This window comes from Rhineura floridana, chromosome 9 (assembly GCF_030035675.1).
Source record: "Rhineura floridana isolate rRhiFlo1 chromosome 9, rRhiFlo1.hap2, whole genome shotgun sequence".
In the NCBI taxonomy this organism is placed as follows: Eukaryota; Metazoa; Chordata; class Lepidosauria; order Squamata; family Rhineuridae; genus Rhineura; species Rhineura floridana.
Window position 1 is genome coordinate 108,621,891 of NC_084488.1, and position 27,431 is coordinate 108,649,321.

General features: G+C 39.3%; 1 protein-coding gene across 3 annotated transcripts; it reads left to right on the forward strand.

The window, feature by feature from the left end:
* Positions 1-67: 67 nt before the first annotated feature.
* Positions 68-26,066, forward strand: HELQ (helicase, POLQ like). 3 transcript variants are annotated; one of them, XM_061583140.1, is made up of 18 exons: positions 68-667; positions 4,286-5,024; positions 6,234-6,412; positions 6,767-6,967; positions 7,848-7,920; positions 8,718-8,815; positions 9,413-9,511; positions 9,957-10,102; positions 13,216-13,455; positions 14,739-14,880; positions 16,336-16,440; positions 16,591-16,801; positions 17,686-17,843; positions 18,994-19,092; positions 19,453-19,626; positions 20,183-20,296; positions 22,226-22,360; positions 23,268-26,066. In XM_061583140.1, exons 1-18 carry the CDS (start codon positions 494-496, stop codon positions 23,343-23,345), a joined length of 3,165 nt encoding a protein of 1,054 aa, XP_061439124.1. In that variant the 5' UTR covers positions 68-493; the 3' UTR covers positions 23,346-26,066. The 3 variants fall into 3 exon arrangements, with proteins under 3 accessions (XP_061439124.1, XP_061439125.1, XP_061439126.1); XM_061583141.1 differs by lacking the exon at positions 19,453-19,626; XM_061583142.1 differs by lacking the exon at positions 13,216-13,455.
* The last annotated feature ends 1,365 nt before the right edge of the window (positions 26,067-27,431 follow it).

Sequence of the window (27,431 nt, forward strand, 5' to 3'; positions counted from 1 at the left end):
TTCATCTCCCGTTTTTGTATTTTCTCTCGGTCACGTCAGTGGAAGGAACGGGAAGTGACGAACATCCCATTAGCCTCGGCCAACCTAACGCCGTACCGATGATTTGGACTACAACTCCCGTCAGCACCAACAAGCACTGTGGCGCTGGCTAGAGCTGATGGGAATTGTAGTCCAAAAAAACCCCGCGTACCAAGGCGAACGAAGGCCGCGTTAACATTTTGTCCCGCGGTATAGAATAATTACTGTTAAAGGGGAGAGGAGAAGAGTGGGGTTGTTGATCTCAAGTAATTCCCTTCCACCCCCTCCTCCTTTCCAGTTGTTGGTACAGTCCTCGTGCGGGCTAAAGGAGAGCTGGACAGCTCCTTTTTGTTGAGGGGGAAGAAGAAGGGGGGTAATGGAGCCGCGGCTTCCTCTCAGGAGAAACGGGTCTCACAGGTTCTGCGGAACTGGCTGACTTCGGCGGGAAGCCAGGTGTAGGCTATGCGGCTGCCTCATGGAGGGCGGCGAGGTCGCTGTGAAGAGGCCACGGGAGCGACGACAAAAAAGGCAACGGCCAGGAGCCGCTTCGGCTGGCAGAAGGAGCAGCCGCGCCCAGACTTGCTCCGGATCGCCGCCGGATCGCAAGAAGCTGAGCTCCGGGGAAGTGGAGGAAGAACCGGAGCCTGAGGTGCCGAAAACGGGGCTGGATAGCTCTCTTTGCTTAGGCTGGGCTGATCCTCTCCGGAGCCTCTTGTAGAACATGGGAAGCTGCCTTATACTGAGTCAGACGATTGGTCCATCGAGCTCAGTATTGTCTACACTGACTGGCAGCAACTCTTCAGGATTTCAAACGGGGAACATTCCCAGCCCTACCTGGAGATGCCAGGGATTGAACCTGGGACCTTTTGCATGCAAAGCAAGCATGTGCACAATCGCTGAGCCATAGCCCTTCGCCTAAACAACACTATGATGATGACGATTACATTTATTTAGTACCTACGGGCTCTTCTTTGGCCGACTGTATTAAAAACCTTAAGGGATAATTACCACAAGGCACCTGTCAAACGCAGCGCAACGTGGTCAAAAGTGTTAAGTGGCGTTGGCTTATCAGCAAGAAAAAGTGTTCCTTTCCCAGATGTGGCACAAATGGAATGAGAAGGCGAATCTGCTGTGTTACATTACTTTTTATTTTTGTGCCACCTTTCAGCGCAACAAAGGGAAGGTCAGAGGAGCCCCGTGGCAGAGTATCTTGCTTTGCATGCAGAAGGTCCCAGGTTCATTCCTGACATCTCCAGCTGGAGGCAGTGCCTGTCAGAATAGACAATACTGATCTAGATCTTCTCTGATGAGCTTCCGCCAGACCCTGAAGACATGGCTCTTCAGAAAAGCTTTTGGAACGGCCTAGGCTTTTACTGTTGTTTAAATTTTAATGTTTAATGTACTGTTTTTATGCTGTACGTCGCCCAGAGTGGCTGGTGAACCAGCCAGATGGGCGACTAATAAATTCAATAATAATAATAGATAGACCAAAGGCTTTCTGTGTACAAAGCCCCTCAAGCAGTAGTGTAGTGGCAAATTCAGAAGTGCAGGGTCCCTTCATGTCAGTCACAGCGATGACCCCTTCCCCCCTTCCTTTTTGCTGCTAGATCGAGAATGAGATTTTTGTTAATGCTTTCTCCCACAACAACATACATCCCTAGGAGCCAATAAGCATGAAAGGGTAGTTGCTGAGAAGAGTCTTCTCAATTGGTGACTCAACTGCTTTTACTCTGATTGATTCCAATCAGTAGGAAAGGACAAGGAAGCTCGTTAGAAGACTCTTCTCAGTGACTAACACACTCCCCTTTCATGATGATTGCCTCGTAGGATGCTGGAGGCACAGAGGCCCTGCTGGGACCCTGCTCCTAAAGAAGTATGGGGTGTAAGATCCCCTGAGAACCTGGACAACTACATCCCTGCCCTCAAGGCAACATACAAGAGTATTTGGGAGAAACGGTGTGATATAAACTCAATTAATAATAATAATACAACCCAGGGTATGGCTAGAAGCACATGGGGCCACTACCTTGCTGAAACAAAGCAGGTTTGGTTCTGGTTTGTGAATGGCTGACCACCTGGGAACCAGGTGGATATAAATGGTAGAAAATAAATAATACACATGGTTATCACCTAATTTAAAAATCATAAATTTTAGCCACTGAATTAGAACAACATTTTTTAAAAAGCCTTTAGCCACAGAACCAGTCCAACTGAGACTGTAATCCTTTGTACACTTACTTGGGACTAAGCTCCACTGAGAACTCTGGGAATTATTTCCAAGTAAGTAAACCAGCCTGTACATTTTTTGAACTTCAAGATGGTATGAAGATGTTTTAATTAAAATAAATAAACTTGTAACTTAGCTATGGTACTAGTTTTCAGATGGTGAGCTGAATTTTCTACTGTTCGTTCATGTCTGATATGCACATACATCATTGGATCTTCTTGCTGTGTGGCCGTAACTGAATGCAATGAGGCCTTGGCTGCAATCCTGTGCATGCTTACTTGGGAGCAAGTCCCATTTCATTAAACATGCATAGGATTGAGCTGCTAGTATTCCTCACACTGAGGGTTAAGAGTGCCCTGTACTTGTTCAGTTGGTGTCAAATCCCATATGTTTTGCAGTGTGTCCCTCAGCATGTTTACTTGGGAGTGATTCCCACTGAATTCAGTGAGATTTTATCCCATTGTGTACTAGAGTCTAGACTGAAATTGTAAGGACTGTGAAAAAGACAAATAATTGGGTGTTAGAAAAAATTAAACCAGAACTGTCACTAGAAGCTAAAATGATGCAACTGAGCTTATCATACTTTGAACACATCATGAGAAGACATGATTCACTAGAAAATACAATAATACTGGGAAAAACAGAAGGGGGTAGAAAAAGAGGAAGGCCAAACAAGATGGATTGATTCCATAAAGGAAGCCACAGACCTGAACTTACAAGATCTGAGCAGGGTGGTTCACGACACATGCTTGTGGAGGTCACTGATTCATAGGGTCGCCATAAGTCATAATCGACTTGAAGGCACATAACAACAACATTTGCATATTTTTCTCCCACCACATCTTCATTGAAACATGGGTCCATGTTTTCACATATGTATGCTCCAAATATATATAAAAAGAATTCACTCAATTACATTGTGTAGACTAAGCTGAAGAAAATTTTGGCAAGTTGTAGATGCAGATTGCTATGTGAAGGATAATCTTTCTTTGCCTTAAAAAGAGCTTAGTAACAGTCAACAATACTTTTGCAAAGACTAGAGATGTTTTGTGTGATATTTGTGTCAAGCTATTTTGCTTCCACTAACATCAGGAAAAATTAGTGGTAACAGTCCTTTTTGTGAAAGGAATGTAAAGTTTGATTCTGCTAAAAAAGCAACAATGTGTTTTGTGGATTTTGTCATTCACAATGATGCTAATCTTTGCAACATTTGGCTTCAACTTGGAGCACTATTCCTGCTCTCTGCTTCTGGCATACTGGCAATGCGTGCTAATCTGTAAGGAGATAAAAATGTGTGAATCCGTTTTCAAAGGAGGACACTATAGTAATGTTATCCAAGCTCTTCCAGCTCTGAATCTGTGGGACTTCAGTTATAAACAAATTTTGACAACAGTGATAGTAGGAGTTAGACTCCAAAATCTCTTTTATAAATGGTCTATGAGTGCTTTTCAGAGCCAGTTGACTTTCTGGCAAGTAAAAGGCATCAATGCTGTGTATTTTACCATTGAAATAATCTAGTTTAAACATTAAGTTGAAGAATCTGATGTGTACTAGGTAAATTTTGACAGTGTTTGAACTAGATTCCCATTGCATTGTGCTGAGATAGTGGCATGAGAGCCAAGAAACCCCTAGTTCAAACCTCAGTAGGGCTGCTCTGGTTTTTTCAGGCTCTTTTCCATCATTTTTAACAATAGTCACTAACTAACTAACTAGAGGAAGCTGTTTAAGCGTGTAGACAGTAATAGGAAAAACCTCACTACTTAATTTTAATTTAGGATGCTATTAAAGATGGAGCTATTTTTTTTAAAAAAAAGTGGATTCACTTGTCTCATCGAAGAACTTATTAGATAGCCTTTGATAAACTCTCAGTCTTAGTTCCCCTTCTGTAATGTGGGCATAGTATTACTGTTCTACCCTAATGGATTGCTGTAAGGTTTATTGAGATAATGTATTTGAACTTGAAGTGCCTTAAACTCTTTAAGGTGCTGTACAGAAACACTAAATACTATAAAATCTCATTCAGAGCTTTCTTTCTTGCAGTACGTTGACAGTGAAGAGGAAATGTTTGGGGACTATGACAGCTTTTCTGGCAACAACTCTTTGTTAGCTGAAGTACATAATATAGAGCAAAGATACATGCAGTCTACTGATGGTGTCCTGGATATTAAAAACTTAGATTGCAATACTGCTGTGGAGCCTGTATGTGGAGGTGTTGAGCTACAAAATGCCAAGAATATGGCTCAGATACTTTCAGTTGCAAAAACTACTACTGACTCCAGAAACAGAAGAGAGTATGATTTTTTGAGAACTATGAAAGAGCAGCAGGATAGCAGTGATGATAGTATAGAAAACCTGCCATCATCACAACTTTTATTTCTTAAAAAATCAGAAGAATGCTTAGCTCATCCTCACAAAGCAGTAAATGTAAAAGAAAGATCATTTCACTTGAATGACAGTCTTGAGAAGATCTTAGATATACCTTATTGCCATGATACAGAAAATGATAAAAAAGATTATGAACCGCCTACAAGTTCTTTGTCTAAACCAAATAGGAGAAGTCTCAAAGATCATCTCAAAAGCTCAATGACTGGGAATGCCAGAGCTCCAACTTCCCTGGTGTTTAAAAATAAACAACTCAAAGAAGCTGTTCTATCTGAAGAGATTGGTGTTGCTGAGAAAACTAGCTCTGCTTCCTTTGTTGATATTGGTCCTTTTTATGGCTTGCCCACCAAAGTCAAGGAGCTGCTAATACAGTTCAGAGGAATTGAAAAGCTTTATGGTAATCCTACTTGTTGTAGTGTGGTAGTACGATTTGTTGTAGTATTAGATTCTTTGCTGATGTTCCAATTCAGTACATGATTTGCATTTTATGTTTGTGTAACTGATTTTGTTGTTTTGTGCATGGTATTCAAGTGGACTTACATTTGTGAAAGTGTGTTAAAGACAAGGAAAATATGAAAAAGTTACATGACATTAAACTTTAGCCGTAGAGTCCCTAGTATATCAGCAGAGATCATGCAGGTTGCATTTCCATTCTTATGGTACATTTAGTAGCATGGCAATCCAGAGGAAAGCTGCAGTTAGCATGTATTTTTGCATATACATAGGTAACATGGTACTGATGAAATGTAGGCAAGGAGACACTTCAGTTTTAGCCTAGAAATAAAAAATGTCTGCCAGTTCCAATATGACTGTTATCACAAAGTTTACAAAGTGTTCTGACAGATGCCAACGAAACCAATACAGGGATATCAGCAGAAACCATGTATAATGAGCTGGGAATTTGACAAAGACAAAAGATCATGACATCCCAAATAGTGCAGCACCTGGAAGGGAGTGAATGACCTAAGTGTAGTTGATCTATCACATACAGAGTATTCTGAACATCAAGATTTTCACTTACAATGTATGATGGGCCAGCTGTTGTCCATATCCTGGAACCATATCTTTCCACAGAAGGCTGCATAGCTGACAATTCCCATAATGGTAGCTGCTTTGGCAGCAATTTTTAATTTCTAGGCAAAAGCTCAAGTGCCTCCACATTTACATTTCATAAAAAAAGCAGCTGCTTGTTTTCACTAAGTGCAATTTCTTAAAATTTTATTGGAGTTGCCATTCTAATTGCCTTTTTAAGATGTGATACCATGTGCCATACTGATGATGATGTAGTTGTGTATTTCATCTATACAGTTCTGTAAGAGCTGTATCTAACTACATTTGAATTTAAACTAGTACATTGAGATTATGTCTATATAGTAATGTTGCACTGCCAAGTTCTAGGTGAATATAATCTCGATCCCATCAGAACTGATGCTGTAGATGGTTTTTAAATGATAAAAGTTTGAACAGTTTTCTATAAGTGTTGCATTCCATGTTTTATTAAAAGAAAAACCTTTTCAGAATTCCAAAGGATAACATTATTTTGATCTTGAATCACAGCAAATAAAATAGGAGAGGAGTGTGAGTAATTTTTTGTTTTATTTTACAGATTGGCAGCACACTTGTTTAACATTAGAATCATTGCAACAGAGAAAGAATTTAATATACTCTTTGCCAACCAGTGGTGGAAAAACGCTTGTAGCTGAAATTTTAATTCTTCGAGAATTACTCTGCAAACAAATGGATGTTTTAATGATCTTGCCTTATGTGGCTATAGTCCAGGAGAAGGTGTGAAAGCAATAGGGTTTTGTATGCATCACCTAAATATGTTCTAGGGGTTCTCCCAACCCTCCAGAAGAGATTTGGGGAGGGCACAGGGTGCATGTGGGGGCGGTAGATGGGAAAGTCCCATTATGCAAGTGGAAATCCTTGTACTGATAGGATGCTTACTTCCGCTACATTGGATACAAGCCTTACTTGACCTTAAACATTCTTGTAAAAATAGCTGTGAAATAAAACTTGCATATGGGAGCTGACCTGTCATAAACTACTGACTAACATATTCTTATTAGTTTAAGATTTTAATCATAATACTAATTGTAAAAAACCCAAAACATTTGTGTTATTTTTATTATATGATAGGTTGGTGGTTTGTCAGGTTTTGGAATGGAACTAGGTTTTCTGGTTGAAGAATATGCTGGAAGTAAAGGAAGGATTCCTCCAGTCAAAAGAAGATTAAAGAAATCCCTGTACATTGCTACTATTGAGAGAGGGCACAGCCTGGTGAATTCCTTTATTGAAACAGGACGAATCAGTGACCTGGGCCTTGTTGTAGTTGATGAGGTTTGTTATAAAATTCTTGAGGCCATTTTTAAATACTTCTAATTCATTTGTAATTCATAAAAGTTGTACTGTGATGCTGATTTATATTAATGGGTACAAGGTTTTTAAAAATAATCCCTTAATAGGTTGAAATATATTCAAGACTGTATTGGGAACTAATCATATTCTCATGAGTTAGCATGATTAAAGGTGCTATAGTTTTCTGAAATATATATTCATATTAATAATACATTTGTCGAGATCACCCTTCACATGAAACCATTGTTTGAAACAAACTGCGGTTTAATGTGAATGACCGGCATGCTAGTTGCCCTTCAGAAGTTCCCATAGGCTTCTTCCTCACTCCTCCTGCTGCCGCATCACAAATACAACAAGCCAAGCTTATCTTGCTTCATTGGCAGTGCAGCAGGAGACAGATAGGAGCTTTTGAGCACCATGCACCAGCACACTGGTCATTCATATTTAACTATAGTTTGTTTCAACTACTAACTTCCAAAAAGCTTCGTAAGATTTTCCAGTCATTGTTACTGCAGGGTTGCCATTTATCCAGTATTGCTTGGCTTGTGAATACTGTATCAGTTGTGTTACTTGCATTCAATCTCCAGTCACTACCAAAACAAAATGTAACCAAACAAAATGTAACAGACAAAATTAGTCATTTTATGTAATCAGCTTCCTTCAATACCCTTTAAAAAACTGTTGTCCCTTGGGCTAAACTTGTGCCATTTTGTTGTATGCCAGAGAAGCCCTTTGCCTCCAACTTAAAAGTAGGTATGCCAAAGGAATCTGACCTCCATAATAATAGTCATGAGGTTCTTCGGTTTCCACTCAGATTCCTTCCTCTTCTCATAATTTCTTTATACCTTTTTCTAATTCAAAGTTGCACATGCTTGGAGAAGGAAGTCGTGGGGCTATTCTAGAAATGACTCTCGCAAAGATTCTCTATACAAGCAGTAAGTAATTTCTGCATACTGTCTAGAACTCAAATAATTACAAATTCAATTCCAGCAATTCTAAAATCTTACAAGATTTGGCTGTGTAATAGTATAATTCATCATTCATATTTCATTCATCACTGTTGAAATAATTCTAAGCAACATGAAGCTTAAATAAATAAAGAGAAGCACAAATTAAAAGAACTGGCTAGCATCCTTGTATATACTGAGATTTCCTTGGTCACCTTTTCAAGCTACAGTATATGCTAGGAGGGAGCGAGCGTGGGAATCAACAAGTCATGTAGGACACACAATTCTGTCCTCCAACAGAAAGCACAGCTAAAGCTTGGCTTGGGAGGAATGGCCACTGCTGTCCGTGGCAGTTGCCACACTGCCTAACAATAGGGCCAGCTGTGCTACGTGTCTTTATTTGGCAGTAAGTCCCACTGATTTCCGTTGAAATTGTTGCCTGCTAAATGTGAATGTGATTGCAGACAGACATACCAACATTTTATTATGTACTTTCTAGGCTTAGGAACTTTAGAGTTTTTAGAGTCATTCAGGCTGTATTTTGTTGCTTCTGTCTTAACAGTATTCAGTACAGTTGGTCAAAAATGGTAAAAGACTGGTTCTGAGGTGGATGCAGCTCTTGGTATTAATCTAATGAAGAAAATGGTTCTCTTGCTTTATTTGTAGTGTGGGATACTGTGACTCTGCTTTGCTGTTTTTATTTGATATTTAATACTCTGATTCTCAGTGTCAGATTGTTAATTATAAATATTTAATGTTTCAGTCCATATTTATATTTTATATAGAAACCACTCAGATTATTGGAATGAGTGCAACTTTAAACAATGTTGGAGACCTGCAGCAGTTCCTGAAAGCAGAGTACTACACCAGTAATTTCAGACCAGTATGTATTTGACAAGAGATAACTAGTTAAACTTTCTTGCAAGTAAATTTTGCATATTTACAACTTGAACTCATAAAAACTGAGAAAGTATTTTTCTTTCTTTCTGAGCTTCTTAGGCCATTAATTTGGTGCACTATAGTATTTTTTTTTGTTTCCAAAGGTTTAATGTACCTTTTCATGTACCTTGAAAATGAAGGTACCATCCATTATTAGTCTTTCAGATGTTTATTCTTATATGGCCAAAGGTCTTAAAATTGTGTTACCTTCTAATTACCATTGTGGCAAATGGAGAAGATGTATTTACTGATTACGCTTAGCAAAACAAATCTAGGGAAAGTAATTTACAAAACTTAAAAGCACCTGACACAATAATTCCAGGAAGTGTCTGAATTGATTTGTCATTTTCAGACTGGTAAGGAGGGGGAAAGAATAATGCATATAATTAACAAAATAAGCTACTCTTAACTTGTGGCTGATTGTGTCATTAGGAAATTTCTCTTCCCTTTTTAAAGCACCTTCCACATTGCATCCATAGTCTGATTTTTTTATCAGTACAAGTAGCATTCTGATTTTCTATTTATATATTTTTTAATATAGGTGGAACTGAAAGAATATGTTAAAATACGAGACAGCATCTGTGAAGTTGATAGCAAAGCTGAAAATGGATTTACATTTTCACGTCTCCTTGATTTCAAGGTAATGCAGATAAGTGCGCAAAGCTTTTCTGTGGATAATTTAACATTCAGTCACTAAGCACAGCAATATATTCTAGCAACATGCTGTTCCTTGTGTCTGGCACAAATAATTGGCTGTAAAATACCACATATAAGTCAGTGTGTTTTTAGCTTTTTTATTTAAAAAAATGAATTGTTTGCTCTGCATACGAGAACTGTTTTGCTGTTTGTGTGTGTTTCTAGTATCCTTAGGTGGGAAATACTAAAGTGACAAAGAATCAAGTGCCATTTTTGTATTGTTTGTCTGTTGAAAAACAAACACCTTCAACGATTTAAAACTGAAGCTTCAGTCATGGACATATTTATAACTTGTCAAATATGTATCTTTGAAGTTTTGCATTCATATCAGGATAAACTGAAGCACATAACTTAATCCAGACTAGAAACAAATCTGTGTAATCTTTTAGTATTCTGCTGGTCTGCAGAAGACAGACCCTGACCATCTTATTGCATTGGTCACAGAAGTTATTCCGAAGTACTCCTGCCTTGTCTTCTGTCCCACTAAAAAGAACTGTGAAAATGTAGCAGAAATGATATGCAAGCACTTGAACAGGTATGTTTCCTGCATGTACTCCAGTTGCTAAAATAGTATTTTTACCATTAGCCTTGAGAATTTATTAGTCTTGATGTAGAGGCCTGTTCCTTTGCTTTGCAAATAAAGTAATCAAGAGTACTGCAGGGTGTGATGGTACTATTGCACCAAGACTAGCAAGCTTTGTAGTATCATGGAATTCTGTGATGTGTCAGAGACACTCAGGGAGAGATTAGGAATTACTTAGCTCTACTGTGACACATATCACTTCAGGATGTCTAAGTTATTCCAGTCCTATGCCTTGTAAAAATATTTGTTGCATTCTGCTGTTAATTGGGGCACCCAGTGGTCTCCCATCCAAGGGACTGATCAGGCTTATACATTATTAGCTTCAGGAATGCTGCCTAGTCAGATGCTCCCAGGCTATTTACCAGGCCCCCAACCCTATGTTTTTAATATTAGTTGCAGTAATGTTCTAACATGGAGGCAGCATAATAGGATGGGCTTGTTTTTTCAACATATGGCTGTGTTAACCCTGTATGCTCTCCGCTTGATTTGCCTGTCTTAAGGATCTAGAACTATATGTTCTGAATGGTGGTATCTTTCTGGCAAAAGAACCACTTGCCCTTGACAAATATATTAGACACTGGCTTCACTAACTCCACTGCTTGCTGCTTTATGCAGTTTATAGGTTTATAATTCCTATGCTTGGCTATAGAACAAAGTCACTCTGTTCATTTTTTTAAAGCTTTTTAAAAATGGTTGGTGTTTGAGCATAAGCTTCTGGGCAGATGCTATTTCTGTCCATGGCCATCACAGTTACTCTCCAAGGTGTAACAACAAAGGGAGTTATCTCTTTGGTGTAAGGTGAAGGCACCGCCATTCTTTCCTATTTACCTGGGATCAGAGGAGGATCCACAGGATGAGTGGAGACCTTTTAGGCCTTTTCAGGTCCTACAATTTTTATTTTGATTCTGTCTTTACTATCTTTGGCCATAACAGTCTGGTAGAGCACAAGCTTTGAATGCATAAGGTCCATGTTAGAGAGCTGATAGATAGAGCTGGGAAAGACCCCTGTCTAATAGCAGCTGCCAGACAATGTAGACAATGCCTATTATATAGGTGGATCAGTGGTCTGATTCAGTATAAAGTTGATCCCATGATCCCTTTGTTTGTCATTTTCTCTTCTTGACCTAGTCATACATAGTGCTGATCTGATTGCTGATGATGAACAAGTCATGTGCCTTGTGTGATTGCTCCTAACTTCTCATGCTTAAGTTCAACAAAATTATCTCGTTTTCTTAAAACACAGTTTCCCCTTATGTCCAAACTGGGAAATTCATTTAAGGGCATGGTTGGTGCCAGGCATCAGGGGATCCTCAGGCACCCCCTCCCCATGGAGCCAGTGCATCCATAAATAGGCCTGGCTGCCCTGCCACCTACTTCATCCCATCAGTGCATCCCACGCTGATGTAGTAACATGAGAGGCAGGGCAGCCTATTTAAGCCAGCACCGGCTGCATCGGAGGGGTGTTTTCTGGGAGTGTGGAGCTCCTGCTCGTAACCCAGGCCATAAATCATGCCCCGTGACCATACACTGGTGCAGATTGCAAAGCTCTACCCTCCCAGCCTGCAGACTCAGGCAGGGGCCTTTCTGAACCCCAGGGGCCCTTGGGCCTGTGCCCAACCTGGCCTCCTGCTGGTGCTGGGCCTGTTTAAGGGCTTCTCCAAACCAGGATATGAAACCAGGATCATGGTTTAAATGAACCACACCTTTGGCATCAAAGCAGGGTACGTAAAGGGAGGAGGAGCACACTGGCACATGACTCATACTCAGATTAATAAACAAGGCTATACATTTGAGATCATTATATCTCAATGAGGCTGTGTGTCCTCCCACCTTAAGTACATGTTCTTTCTGCTCTGTCTGTGCTACTTTTAACTGTGGCTTGGTGTTACCCCTGCAAGGGCATCAACAGTAATCAGGATTCACTCTTAACCTAGGTTTTGAAATTAGAGATTGAAGCTGGTTGCATATTTTGGGTTAGGAGCTATTCTGGTTACTGTTAACCACAGCATAACAAACATAGCATCTGGCCATAGTTATGGATGCAGGTGGGGTATTAATGCTTGAGACTGGAAAGATTTGACGGTGGGAGCTCATCATCTTTTTTCTCTTTTCTTTTTAGCTATACCCTCCAATAGTTGAGAGATTAAAATAGGGACACATGAGCATACTTGTACTTCCCCAGTCTTTGCACTAAGAATGACTACTCCCCGCCACTAACACATTGCTAAGGTTTTTTTCGCCTGCCATACACTCCATTCATTAACTGCAGCAACCTGGTCTTTTACTGAAGTAGGTAACAGTTTACTTCCATAAAAAATTTAAGACTTGATCTCAAAAGTGGACCAGGTTGCATTTATAACAGAGCTGCAAACCAAACATTCAGCAACATTTCCTATCTGGATAGGCAGTAAAGTAGGGGGAGTCTCTTAACAGGGCTTGAGCCTAAATATCGCTGCACATCACGGTTTCAAAAGCCCAGGATCGCAAATTTCCGTTTCTATAATTTTAGTGTTGACTGCAAGGCCAGGAATAATCTGCGATACAGTCAGCATAATCTGACTGTATAATCTCATTGACCAGGAGCCAGTGTGATGTAGCAATTAGCGGACTAAGACCTGGGAGACCACAGTTCAAATCCCCACTCAGCCATGAAACTCACTGGGTGACCTTGGGCCAGTCACTGCCTCTCAGCCTGACCTACCTCACAGGGTTATTGTGAGGATAAAATGGGGAGGGGGAGAACCATGTACGCCACCTTCAGCTCCTTGGAAAAAATGTGAGATATAAATGCAATAAATAAATAATCTCACATTTGCCCTGCCAAGGGAATGCTCAGTCCTGTAGAATATTCTCAGTCCCTTAACCAAGGCTGGGGAGCATTTACATCTACACTGACTCTTGGTCTTGCATGGCTTTCAGATGATGTCACTGACCATTCCTTTGTCATCTTGGAATAGATGAAAAAGGCCACGTTGGTGGGAAATTATGAAGTGACAGCCTCTTATGTACACAGGTCCCAGGTAGTTGGTATACAAGAATAATCTAAGTTTACTTTTCTTTCCCAGAGACTGTAAAAAGCTCAAGGAGAAAGAAAAACATGATGTTATTGCAGTTTTGGCAAACATCTGTAATGGAAGACTTTGTCCAGTATTGAAGCGAACTATTCCCTATGGAATTGCGTATCACCATAGTGGCCTTACCAGTGATGAAAGAAAATGGATAGAAGAAGCTTACTCTTCGGGCATCCTCTGTCTCCTTACCTGCACATCTACCCTTGCTGCTGGAGTTAACTTGCCAGCCAGAAGGTTAATCTTCAGACAACTTGTATTGGGTTTGTTAAAGCCTAAACTGGCACAATGCCGTCCTGGGCTCCTGCTGGGAGGAAGAGCAGGATATAAATCAAATAATAAATAAATAAATAAATAAAGTGATATTTTTTTTAATCATGTGGAGCATAAAAAGAATTCTAACATTTCCTTCAGTCAGGAACATGTGTCCAGAAATTCCAGATGAAAAGGTTCAGGAGCACAACCGAAGGCTGAACTAGTCTTCTGGAGCTCTCACCAACAGCACTTCAGACTGCAGTGAGGCTCATAAATGAATGTTCCTCCATGTAAAAAAAAATATCCCTGAACACAGAAAATGTGCGATCAGGCATTGGTTCTTTCCCTTTTCATGACATGCCAGTATTCTATGCATAGGGAAATACTTTGCACAGCAGAGCATTCTGTCCTGTGAGCCAGGAGTCTGAAGTGGTATGGTGCAGAAACAGATTCATTACCTTCTTTGTTGTTAGTATGCACAAGGCCTAAATTCAGCCTCTTGTACTTCTGCTCAGAAGATGCTGTCTTACTCCTTTTGTTTGGGCTCAAATGTGGCCACTGCTAGAAACTTCCCTTTCCAGTCTCATTTCTTTCTTAAGTGATTCCTCCTTGCACTACTTCTGGCAACCATGAAGGAAAATTGATTAGAGTTTGCAGGATTAGTCTTAAAGGATTTTAGCTTTTTGAGGGTACCATTCAAGGATGTTCTTAGCTACTCACCAGCACCCTACTCAGTAATTCCCATCTAACTTCCTATCTGAAACATAGACACTTGGATGTAGCTTATGCGTTTTGGTCTATTGTCTCAATAGCACCCAGCAGACAACCTGACAGAAGGCTAGAGTTTGCGTATTAAGGATGCTCTTGCTTTCCCTCATTGAACACTATGCTAGGCAGGTGTCTTGGTATCTTTTGAGCTTTTTTCAGAAATAAATAATGCTCTAAAGTCAAAAGTTTCTTTGAAATAAAAATTTGTATAACTTAGCTGTATTCACCACTTTAGCCTACCATTCATGAAATAGTATGCATTTTTAACAATTCTGAGGAATGTTGAGGTTCTAACAATCTGATGCAGTTTGTTTCCTATATTTCAGTAATAAATTGTTTCAGAAAACATATTCTTTGTACATTCATTGTATTGTATTGATTGTATTGATGCATTTGCTGTCTTGGGCTCCTTTGGAGGAAGGTACAGGATATAAATCTAATATACTACTACTACTAATAATAATTATAATTAAAATATATTTGCAATGTTTCCTTAGGGTTATTTTAAGAGCTCCATATGTTGCAACAGAATTCATGAAGAAAAACCAGTATAAGCAGATGATTGGCAGAGCTGGTCGTGCTGGTATTGACAAAGCCGGTGAAAGCATTCTTATCATGCAAGAGAAAGACAAGGATCTAGTAAGTTAAGCAAAACAATTTGGCAACTTTCACACTTCTGACTAATTGGGATAAGTTGATTGTATAGTATAGGGTGAAGGTCAAATTTTTAAAACACAAGGTTGCTCTGAAATAGTTTGATCATCCTTTTAGGGAGTATATTTAAGGACACTTTTCTTTATTATAAGGTAAGCAAAGCCCAGTTCCTCTCCTTGAAAACCAGTGGTATTTCATCATAAAATAGCATCACTATCCTGTAGGGATGGGGGAAGAATTCAGTTCAGTTTGTGTTTAAAGCTGAATCTATCAAAATTACATTTTCTGAAACAATAATAAGTGAAGCACAGCCATCCTTTGAAACTGGCACGTGTCCAACTTTTGTGATGCAGTTCCCCAACCAAAGTTTACCAAAATGCATATATTAGGTGAAAGTGTGCATAATAATGAATATATTAGTAAAAATAGCATTGCTTTAGGAGAAATTGCTTGCAAACAAGTGTTCATAAGTCAAAACTGCATATAAAAATGTGTTCATTAGGAGGAATTCACATTAAAATGCTGAATTTTTTTAAAAAAATAAAAATCACAAATTGCAGAAATGTGGAGAACTGAATTTAAGATTTGAAAAATGAGAGGAACAAAATTGACAGATCCTTCCATCCATTCCATAACATCTTGACTTTACAAAATTGTTTTAGGAGCTAGCATGGGCTTTGGGCAGATAGCATTCTTTAACAAAAAGGTGCTATATACAACAATTACAATACTGATTATAAATCCACATACTTAAAATATGAAACTGCTTATGCATATATTTTTTTGAAAAAGTTCATACAGCTAAGATAATTGTTTTCTTATCATCATTCATTAAATGAATACCAAACTGCTGTCTTAAATCACCACTGAAAAAGGCTCACTTTTTAATAAACATGAAGAGGAACAGATCTCCAGAGATAAGAAGCATCCTTTGCGAACAGTTCTATTGTGTGTCCTTTATGTTTATTTAAAGCTTGTATGCCTTTCCAAAATGGCCCAGGATAGCTTGCAACCTACCTTTAAAATGGTAGTCAAACAAAGCAAAATCACAACTCTAAAAACATAAATGCAATAGCAAAAGGCAGGATGAAATATCCTACAGCATAAAAACTCAAAAAGAGTCATAAAGAGCCAGGAGCACCTTCTACCAAAAGGTTTTTTCAGTAGATGGATATTATGTAACCACTAGTACACAACTGCACCCCTTGAAAGGGGTCATTCCATAATTCTTGGCGTCTCTGAGAAGACACTGCTTCTAGCTGCAGATGACTTGATTTGTGAGGTAATACAAAACAGGGCACTTCAAGCATAGACAGTATGAACAAGCGCTCTTGGGAAGTTCTTGATAAGACATAATGGGGAAGGTCATATTTTAGGAATATTAGATAAATATGTCCCATTTTTATAACTTATTTTCACTTAGCTGTGTTTTTTTTTAAGGTCAAAAACTTGGTATACAGTCCTCCAGAAAGCTGTTACAGCAATCTCCTGTTGGAGTTCAACAAGGGTATCCGGAGCTTACTCTTATCATTGATTGGATTAAAGGTAATTCTGAAATTTAGTGGATTTTATTCAGGGGACTGACTGAGGGAGATAAAGTTCCAGATAGAATAACAAAACACCAAATTCTATTGTTGTTTCAAAGTGGGGTTGCCTGTTTCACTATAATATGTGCCCTGTTGTGTTTCATTGCAGATAGCAACCAATCCTGAAGAGGTTTACCAGTTCATGCGTATAACCTTGCTTAGTGTCCAACCACAGCTTCTGCCTAAAGAAAAGAGCCTGTGGGATGTAACTTTGGAAGTGCTGCAGTGGTTGAAAGAAAATGGACTCCTAAAAGAGAGAACAAGCGCTGATGGTGGACAGAATCTAGAGATCACTCGGTTGGGTCAAGCCACATACAAAGGTATAAGACTTCTATGTGATCTGCTAAATTCATTTAGGCAGGACCATCCTTACCAGTAAGCAAAATGAAGTGGCCTTCCCATGAAGCAGCTTCTGAGTGCTATTAAGGGGCAGGAAATTAAACATTTGTTTTCCTGAAGTGGAAGGGGATTTGATTTTTTTCACCTCACCAAAATGTCTGGGCTGGCCTAGATGGGTCTTAGTTCCCATCTCAACTCCTGATTTTGTACAGACATATAAAAACAAATCCAGTCTTTCTTTAGTTTGTCATTTCAACTTCCAAGGCATATGATTTCTGTTCCCAAAATATTGTCCTCCTTTTGAAGTATAACTTTGGGACCTTTTCAAACTGTGTTATTGAGGTAGAATGCACACACATTAAAATGTAAGACATGTTCCTGGTCTGTATTTCAAAGGAATTGCAACTTCCCAGTACTCTAAACCACGAAACAAGAATTCTGCTGGATCAGACCAAAGGCCTGTCTTGTTCAGCATCATTCGGATACAAGGGCAGCAACACTCTACATCCTCTACAATGCTTGCCTCTACAAGCAAATCCATTTTACTGCTGAGTTGGTGTAGAATTTCATAGACATAAGAAAAGGCCACTTCCCCACAGTATCATTATTACCCTCTTGAACCAAGGAGATCTTTGCTGTTCCTAGTTTGTGGGGATGAAATACAAATTTTGAATTGACAGTGGCTCCTGCAAAGAGAAGCAAGCCGTTTTTAATAATCTGGAAAGATTCAGTAGTGAGCATAACTGGTTTTCCAACATGCTGAAATGTCACAGCAGCTAATATCTTGTAAATGTCAGAAGAAAATAAAATATAAATCTACAGAGTGTGGGGCCCTGTATGATATCTGCCTTTAAATACATCTTAGGTTCTGTTGATTTGGCATATTGTGACATGCTCTATGCAGACTTGAAGAAAGGGCTTGAGGGGCTAATCCTTGAAAGCTACCTTCACTTACTCTACCTGACAACACCATATGATATGATTCCGCAGTGTAGCCCAAATTGGATGATCTATTTTAAACAGGTAAGATTTTTTTGAAAAATAAGAATTATATATTCTTTCTTAGCATCTCTGGGGGTGTTTTCTTCCATCTATCTCAACTTAGCAAGCACAAGGAGGCTCTCATTCTTGTCAGCTCCAATGGAACAGCTGAAGTTGTTTCTTGGGCTAATCCACCTAAAGCCACAGCAGCCGTATTGAAAACTCATGCTGATGGGAATCCCTGTTGCAGATTCAGGAGGAGAGACTTGTGAGTAGTTATTGCTGCCTGGGCCACTGCTCTTTTAAGAGGAGTTTTGTAAGAAACAACTTCCGCTGTTCCACTGGGGCTTATAAGCACCATGAAGTTCCTTTTGCTCAGAGGAATGTGTTGCTCTCTCATCCTGCTGGATGCTGGCTATGACAAAGTATTGAAAGTAATGGGGTATATGTTAGTTAGAAATAATTTGATCTCTTGATGCTCACCCATGGTTAACTTTAGCTAATGAGGCCAGTTGATATAAAAGCAGAACGTCTAAGCAGATTCCTGAAGTGGAGGTCTAAGTACTTGGTGTTAAAGTCAAAGGCATCAATTAGTATGTCTTTTAGGACTACAGATTCAAGCCAATAAATGAGGTGTGTATTTCAAGAATCATTTATGGATGAGGTTAATTCTTTGGAGGTCTTTCACTATCCTGGGAAATAAATAACAATCATACACATACAGAATCTTTTCAAATTACACTCCTGGGTTTTGTTTTCTCTTTGCATTTGTTACAAGGCAAGTACTGAAGCTTATGTGCAGATAGTGAAATTTTCACAATATACCTCAAGAGTGTTTTATCTGTTAACACATTTGAAGCCATTAATTTCACATGTAGGCAGCTGCCCTTTGAAATTATCATCACAGGGTTCTTCTCCCCACCCACCTCCTGCACATGAATTGTTTAATAGCTTGCACCCAGGCAAGAGGGAGGGCTGGAAAGGATTATAGGGATGGGCAGGGGGCCTCTCATTCCCAGTAATTGTAGTGTCTGCATACTTGTACACTCATGGGGGTGGAGAGAGAACAGGGTGCTGTTGAGTCCAGTGCCAATTTCTCTATGTCTGTGAAGGGATGGATTGTGCCCTGTTTTTTTCTGTTGTCTGCATAATGTAGCTTCACTTTAGGTCTGAGATTAATTCTACTTTTTAGTACAGTCAGCTGAGTCCAGTAGAACAGCAAGTAGCTCTCATTGTTGGAGTGCCAGAGAGCTTTATTACCAAAAAGGCTTCTGGACAAGCTGTCAAAAAGGTAAGAAGAAGATGCCTTTATTATTCCAGGTGCCTAAAAATAATGCGGGGAAGGATTACTGAGATAGCCGTCAAAATGGTAAATTCAAGGAAGCTTGTTTCTAATTTGTGTGTTCAGATAAACTTTATTTTTATAATTATATATAATTTATAAAGTATGTGTGTATATATATACATTTTATAATTATAATTTATCATTTTTATAATGTGATTCATGTTGCGTGTGATGGCTTAGTTATGGGAACTGATACATTTAGGACTGTAACTATCTATTCCACTAATTCAAAGAAACTGAAAAATGTAAAAGATTTTTCCATTAGATTGTGTATTTAATTTTTAATAATACTTTATATCCTCTTAGGATGTAGACATTGGCATTGCCAGTAGACTGTACTTGTCACTGGCTCTTCATGCTTTGTTAAAAGAGAACAGCATATGGGATGTGGCAGAAAAATTTAACATATCACGGGGATCCATTCAAACCCTCCTTAATTCAGCTGCTTCATTCTCCTCCTCAGTTCTGCATTTCTGTGAGGTAATGTATGATAGCTGAATACATCATTGGTGGAACACAGAAACATCACATTAACTTTCTTTTTTAATTCAGATTTTCCCAATTGTTTCATACAAGTTCCCCTTCTGATTCTAGAACTGATCAAAGCTGTGTTTCTTAAAAATAGTCTACATTCAACGTATTCTGTCTTACTTAACTCACATATAGCAAATCCTCAAATAAATAACAGTAATTTTATGACAGTGTTTTCTTACATGTTCTCTAATTAAAAACCCATTTAAAAACAACTACATTGAGATCAATCAAGTAGGAGCAAAAGATTTGTTGATGTTGGCTGCTGTTTTCCCCTTGTTATATTTTAAGATGGTGCCAAGTAATCCGTTTCCAATGTCCCAGTTATCACCCCATGACTTTCCACTGCATCAAATTTACCTGCAACTAAACCATCACAATAACATATGCATAATATTCCATCTTCTAAAAGTTTGGCAGGATTTTGGTAGGCAATTTTCCAAACAAAACCAAGCAATAAAAGTTTTGTTAATGTTTAAAATTTTGTTTTAATTTATTCTTACAGGAGCTGAATGAATTTTGGGTTTATAAAGCTCTCTTGACAGAACTTACCAAAAGACTGACCTATTGTGTTAAGGCAGAGCTTATCCCTCTTATGGAGGTAGCAGGAGTTCTAGAGGTTAGCAGACTCTGGTTTTTTCCCGAATAAAATCTATTTCTGAATGCTTCAAACTAGTGTAAAAAGCCAGAATGACTGTAAGGTTTTTCAAAAATTGGAGCAAAATTTAAAAATGTGATTATTACTCCCTGATACGAATTGTTTTCTAGGGAAGCAGGATCCTAATACCAGGCAAAGGTACAGCACATTTGCAAGCACTTAAAAATGCTGTATTCAGAAGCTTCCTGTTTTGCCTGCTTTCACTTTTGATCCCTTGCTTCAGCAAGTCTCACTTTGCCATGTTAGCTATTTGAGATGAAATGGCTTTCAGTATGGGAACATATCTTTGCTGCTATTTGATATGCCATCGTGAATTATTGTGGTTTTTGCTGTGGGCTGCACTGAGGAAGTTCTTCTGCCTCTTTTTGTCCTCTCACAATTCTTTTATGTACCACCAGTTGTAGCTGCTTAGCTGGGATAAACATTTTAAAGGATGTATATAAATGCAATAAAGAAATAAAAGGGTGTGATAGGTTTGTGGAATGTATGCCATTGCAGAAAGATCTTGCAGGGCTTGTTGCAGAGCAACCCATGCAGCAAACAGATCTCTAATACAAGGCAGAGAACAAAATGAAATTAGCCAATTAAGCAAAGCTGCCTGGTGTAGTTTTTTTAAATGAGAATATTTTTATGGAAATTGATCAGACAGATGGGAGATAGGTCTGAAGTGAGCTTTCTAAAGTTGAAAGTTTTCTTTAGTGAATTTACAGATATACCTGCTGTACCCTCTTTATACAGTAGTAATTGTGCAAACCCATATATAATGCTGGATTGACAAGTTAAAAACTTTGTAATGATCAGTTGATTTAATATTTTCAGTACATGTGTGTCTGCTGAAAATACAAACCATTAAGGTTGATACCTGAGAATAACAGAACAAATATTTTCAAATCCCCTGAATATTAAACTAACATATGTTTGTTTTAGTGCTTGCCTTGGGACTGGGACTCTTTTGGCCATGTTAGGTCCAAACCCAACACGCTTATTATACCCGGGAAGAGTGCGGAGTTGAGTGCAAATGAACCCACTATCAGAGATCAAGTAACACGAGACAAAAACCTTTGCAAAGGGGACCCAATACTTACAAGCCGAAGCAGGCCAGCATGGGAACCTCGTTTATTGGTGTCCAAGAGTTTATATAGGCTTACCCCGAAGTTTACAATATCGGGTTCACATCATATAGTACAAAAGAAGCAATTGCTAACTGTTATAGCTTTGGGGCATATGAAAGGAGGTAAAGGGGTACAGGGGGAAGGACAAGAGTGGAAACATTAAGACTATCTCCCAGACTCTATGTCTGCATACTTCGCATGTCCTTGAGATAAGCACTATGCAGAAACAGACAAAGGCAACTTTCAAGGGGAGGCCCAGCTGCAACCGGGCGCCCCCCTAAACTGGAGACAGACATGATATTACTTTGCTTACATATCAAAGGAGTAATTCAAGTCAAGGTTTGTGGGACATTGGAATAGCGTTTGACATTTCTATACAAGGTTCATTTGTAACAATAAGCAAGGCCATAAGCATAAATGTGATACAGAAATGCATAGTAGGGAAGTTTCCAGCTTAAACCGGCTTTTATTATGCGAGCCACTGGAATGTAGGTAAGGGTCAGGTCACCAGGAAATAAACCGACATTTTATATCAAAAGTCAAATAAAGGCCACTTTGGTTCTATTTCCCGTGAAGCCCAAGCTGGTTTAGGTAGGACAAGTGAATTACAGTTTTACAAGCACTGGGGGTTTCAATTTATCCCTAACAGCCATATTCTATTATAATGTCCTCAACAAATTTTACTAAGGCTAGTGAGAGCAGAGCTGAGGGTATGGTGTTGGTAAAAGGATTTGCTGCTAGTTCTCTCCTTTAATTAGCTTTTTGTCTCCTTTCACAGGCTCGAGCAAAACAACTCTACAACTCGGGATATAAAACCTTAGCACACTTGGCTAATGCAAATCCAGAAGTGCTGGTAAAGACTATTGAGCATTTGTCCAGAAGTCACGCCAGACAAATAGTTTCATCTGCAAAGGTAAAATGTCCATGAAAAGCCCTGAACAAAATGCTCTCCATTTGGGAAACTTAAGTAGATGTGGAAGAGAATCTAGGAGAAATAAAGAATCCCCATCCCTTTTGGAATGTGGCCACATTGTTGTTGCTTACATTTACCAGCAACTTTGCATAAGCTATCCTGAACAAAACAGCCTAGCATTTATTCCAAGAAGACAATCTGCTGGCTCCCTGAGAAACCACAGGGGCATTAAGCAATGGATTGATGACACTTTGGAAGGGAAATTGCTTGCCCCTTTGGGGAAAATGTTCACTACCATCTTAGTGAAGTTTGTATTGTACTGCCTGCAAAAACAAAATTACGATGATTGGAGTGTTTGTAGAGGGGTCCTGTATATTTGTATTGATCCCTGGGCACTCCAGCGATCCCTTTGCAAACACACAGCCAGTGAACCCCCTTGTGGGCTTCCTGTCAGTGAGGGCCAAGTGGAACAGATGACAGGGTTTGCTCTCATTGCAACTAGGTCTACAAGTGCAGTGTTTTCTTTTTGGCAAGCATTCACTAAAATGAAAGAAAATATAGAGGTATAGGTGGAAATGCCGTAAGAGTAAAGATTAAATCTTACCCCTGCTCCTGATGACTCCAGCCACTGGCAATCAAGCCTTGCCCCTTTCATCTGCATAGCCACATCCTAGATTCTGTTTCTTTATCTCACCAATGGATGCCAAAATGTTGGAAACTGTCAGATGCATGTGATAGTTTTTGTATGGATCAGACTAATTCTGCCCTTGAGAGTATCTCATTCTGCTACAGCAGAATGAAACATACATCACCTTGAGAACTGCCAGCTTTCTTTTTCCCACTAATACATGCAGAAACATTTCTAATATCTGGGTAATTTGACTTCAGATTTTGTCTTTGGATACAGATGCTCCTGACTGAAAAAGCTGAGGCTTTACAAGAAGAAGTGGAAGAGTTACTGAGAATACCTACGGACATTACTTGAGGCTTCATAATTACTTTTGCATATAATCAAGAATCAAAAGATTGTTTTCTACTCTAATTGTTTGTTGTTTTGAGTCTTGTGTACATGTACCTTGTTTCAATCATAATAAGAACTCCAAGAAATTTCTCTCTACTTCCTGTTCTGTGCATCATGAAATTGAGGCTTTTTGGCAAAGCTGAAATTGAGATGTTTTACCTTTCAAACACTCTATATTTATCATCAGTGGCATCGTTATGCATTGTTGTTATGCATAACAGCTTATCACATTATAAAATGTTGTTTTTCATTGTTAAAAACATTCTTATTTAATTTGTGTAAACGTGCCTCTAATAAGACCTTGTTGGGAAATGGGGGGGTGGAATTTAGGGGGGATGCAGAGCAAAAATCAATTTCTTGGACTATTCTGAATATAACATACGAAACGTTTTGTAGACATAATTGACATGGCTGCTCACCTGCACTGGGGAATCTATCAAATAAACATGCCTTTTTAATAGCTGTCAATGGCTGGGTTACGAACCTCCTTAAGAAAGATAATTTTTGGACTTCTCTAATAAAAGTTACACTAACAAAAATTGTACTCACTGTTACTATTAAATAAAAACGTAAAGTGTGTATATGTATATAATATATGTATGTGTATATATATGTATATAATATATGTATGTGTATATATATGTATATATATATAAACTATTTTTAATATTATTATACTATATTTTATATTGGTTTACAGTCCTGTACACATAGTGAGATTTCTTTTGAGTAAACATGAATAGAGGGGGCCACTTCTCTCTGTCCCATGGTCTGTTTCTCTGTGTCTCACCATAGCAGATTGAGCAAGAGCTACAATAGACATCAAAAAAACTCACAGCGTGGTCTATGCACTCTACTCCTTTTAATGTATACGTGTCTGTAGCGTAGTAGGAAATGGAACTCTGCTGCATATACGACTGCCTTTCCACTGCTGCTGTGACTTGTTGGGGAACAAATACTGACGTTTTTAATGTTTTGATGGAATTGTTTTGTTGAGTATTTTAATTGTGTATTGGCTTTATAATTCATTTTATGCTTCTAGAGCGCTTAGAAGGCATGATTGTATGTAAGCAGTATATAAATCAATAAATAACAACAAACCCTCACTATCCACCTCTTGCAACCAGTTCCATGATGCAGACTGCTTTGGTCTCAGGGACTAGAGAGAAGGAAGGGTGGGCAGGAAAGCAAGCTGTGGCTTCGAGTGTTCCATCCTCCCTTAGAATGCAGGGAGGTACTGTTCCACCAGGTTCCTCTGGTGGTACTGTTGCTGAGTCCCTGAGGGAACTAGCTGGGGTGGGATGTTTCCAACAGGAGGAGGAGGAGGCAGCAACAGTCGAGTAGCTGCGGCATATACTAACATTCCAGTCACTGCTGCAATCCCATGTGCATGTGAACCTCTTTTTTTTAAAGTATGTTTGTCACAGCCCTACAATTAGATGTCTTGAGTTTGAAATTTATGAGCCGTATCTAGGGAAGTAGGGATTCTTTGTTGTTTTCTTGCCTGTTCTCTTGTCTTCATTTCCTTTGCTACAAAGGAGTGATATATATAATATATTTTATATATATATATAACTGGACCGAAGAAAAGCCTGCTGTACCAGGCCAATGGTCCATCTAGTCCAGCCTCATGTTCTCACGGGGGCCAGCCAGATACTTACAGGAAGCCTACAAGCAGGACTCCAGCGCAACAGCAGTCTTCCTTCCTGCAGTTTCCAGCAACTGATATTCATAGGTACACTGCCTCCGACAGTGGAGGGAGAACACAACCATTAGGATTAGGACAACTGATAGACAAATTCATACAGCGTAAAGCTAATTCTTTTAAAGCCATCCAAGTTTGTGGCCATCAGTGCTTTTTGTGGGACCAAATTCCATAGTTTAACTACACTTTGTGAAGTTTTATCAACTCCACTGGGTGTCCCCAAGTTCTAGTGTTATAAGAGAGGGTCTTGTAGTAGGGATGAGGCGTGAGCTTTGATTATTATTTGCATCATTGTGCAAATTTACACAAGATAAGTTTCACATGACTACTGTTTTGATACTTTTGAAACTCACAACTACAAAAGGATCTTGCTGTCTCAAGTATAACTTGGTATTATGCAGTCAAATTGTTTTCTCTTTATGACTGATACAAACGAGACAAGGCTGTCTGAGCACAAGGAGAATGCTAGGCATGAGGTTATTTGACTTTTTGGGTCCAACACTGGGCAGTAGAATAACATTTTAAGAGTCTGCTGTGAGTTATAATATCTTTAACCATCTGGTATAAATGTAATTCTTTAGCACACCCCCGTCCCCCCTCATGTCGATATTTTACACTAAACAAAAAGGCAGATTGAGGAATTTAGGGGATTTCTTTTCTCTGCACACACAAAAGATCGCTTCAGTCCACGATTTGATGGTTGATATGTAATTTTCTATGAGGATTTAGTAACCAAGATGGACAGTTTTAGACCATCTTTCAGGCTACAATCCTTTACTTTGGAGTAAGTTAATTTAATTCAGTGTGACTTTAATAAACATGTAGAGGACTGCATTGCCTATATCTTCAGATAAGACAACACGTTTGTTAAATACATCTTTTTGTAAAGTTGAATTTTAAAACAAAATTACCCCCCTTTTTCCTTTAATCATAGAAAGTGTTGTAATAGAGATTTAAGTCATCATATACAAAATAAAGAATGGACATGATTATATGCAATTATGTTCTCTGTTGTGAATCATTTTATGTCTATTTTTATATATATTTGCTTTCTTTTACTGATTCCTCTTAATCTTTTTTGTTTATCACAGGCTGCTGCCCCTGCTCACTACTCTCACCAACCCCACCTACTGTCGCCAAACTCCCCCACCTCTCACCAACCCCAACTGCCCCCACGGTAACCCCTTAGACCTTCCCCTTTCACCTCTTGCAACTGCTAAGCCCCCTCACTTTCCCCCTTTAGACCTCGCTGAGTCCCCACCCCTTCCCCCCTCACAGGCAGCCAAAGCTCCCCCATTCCCTCTCATGGATGGCCAAACCTTACTGTTCTCCCCTCCCTGTCACACTGCAATTCACAGTGCCCCTTTTGGTGCTGCTGTGAATTGCAGCATGGCACATATATAAATCACCAGCTGACCAGCTAGAAGAAGGTAGGCAGGTAGGGACTGGCTGAGGAAAGAATGAGATTGGTGAGGCAGTGCCCCATTTGCCCTCCTGGAACAGCAGCCACTAGGCGCTAGATAACCAAACCTAGTTAATGTGCACTGAGAGGATACAGCAAGCTAACCAGATAGGTGCATTGCTGCCACTTGATTAAAAAAGGCACCTAGCAAATTGAGAGGCAAAAGAGAGGCAGCTGACCAAGGTAAATATAAGCCACAAGTTCCACAATCTATCAGTGCAAATTGTAATGTGCAGGCTTTCAGTAAATCCACCCTAAAAAATCAAGGTGATGGTCTGTATGCTTCTCTGGATGTGTGTCCTTTACATACAAACATAAGAGGAGCCCTGCTGCATTAGACCCAAAGGCCGATCTAGTCCAGCGTTCTTGTTTTCCCTAGATCAGGAGAATGTGTCACCTTCTGACACGGTCTATTTCAAGTGTGGTGTGCATATGAATTGTTGAGCAAGCCTCAGTCCCAACATTCATGAGCACTCTGTTGAAACTGGGTGGCAGGGTTGTTTCCATGCATCATAATAGCAAAGGCAATAGGACTTCCTGTGAAGTTCAAATAAAAGTATTTCCTTTCAGGTGTAGATGGAAAAGACAGAAGAGTAATTAGCGGAAGTTAAGTTCCAACAGCCTGTGTCAATTGGTTCCACTTGGCTCTGTGATTACACAGCAGTTGAAAATCCTGTTGCAGGGTGGAGATGGGCTGGGAACAGCTGAATCATTTGCAGGTTGGGTCAAACACTTGCAAGCAATGCTGGAAATTGAATAGAAACTGGCACTACCTTTACAGTGTGACTTCCTGTCGTTATGATGGCCAGTCTTGGGAGGTATTAAAGCTAATTTGAGAATGTTCTCTTTTCCGAAAAGCAGATGTGCTGGTATTATCAAAGAG

What these genes read in the sequence shown, in the direction of transcription:
- HELQ (XM_061583140.1), top strand. Translation starts at nt 494, where the DNA reads ATGGAGGGCGGCGAGGTCGCTGTGAAGAGGCCACGGGAGCGACGACAA. An exon ending in CACGTCTCCTTGATTTCAAG is followed by an intron (nt 9,512 to 9,956) that starts GTAATGCAGATA and finishes GTAATCTTTTAG; the next exon opens with TATTCTGCTGGTCTGCAGAA. An exon ending in TATCATTGATTGGATTAAAG is followed by an intron (nt 16,441 to 16,590) that starts GTAATTCTGAAA and finishes GTTTCATTGCAG; the next exon opens with ATAGCAACCAATCCTGAAGA.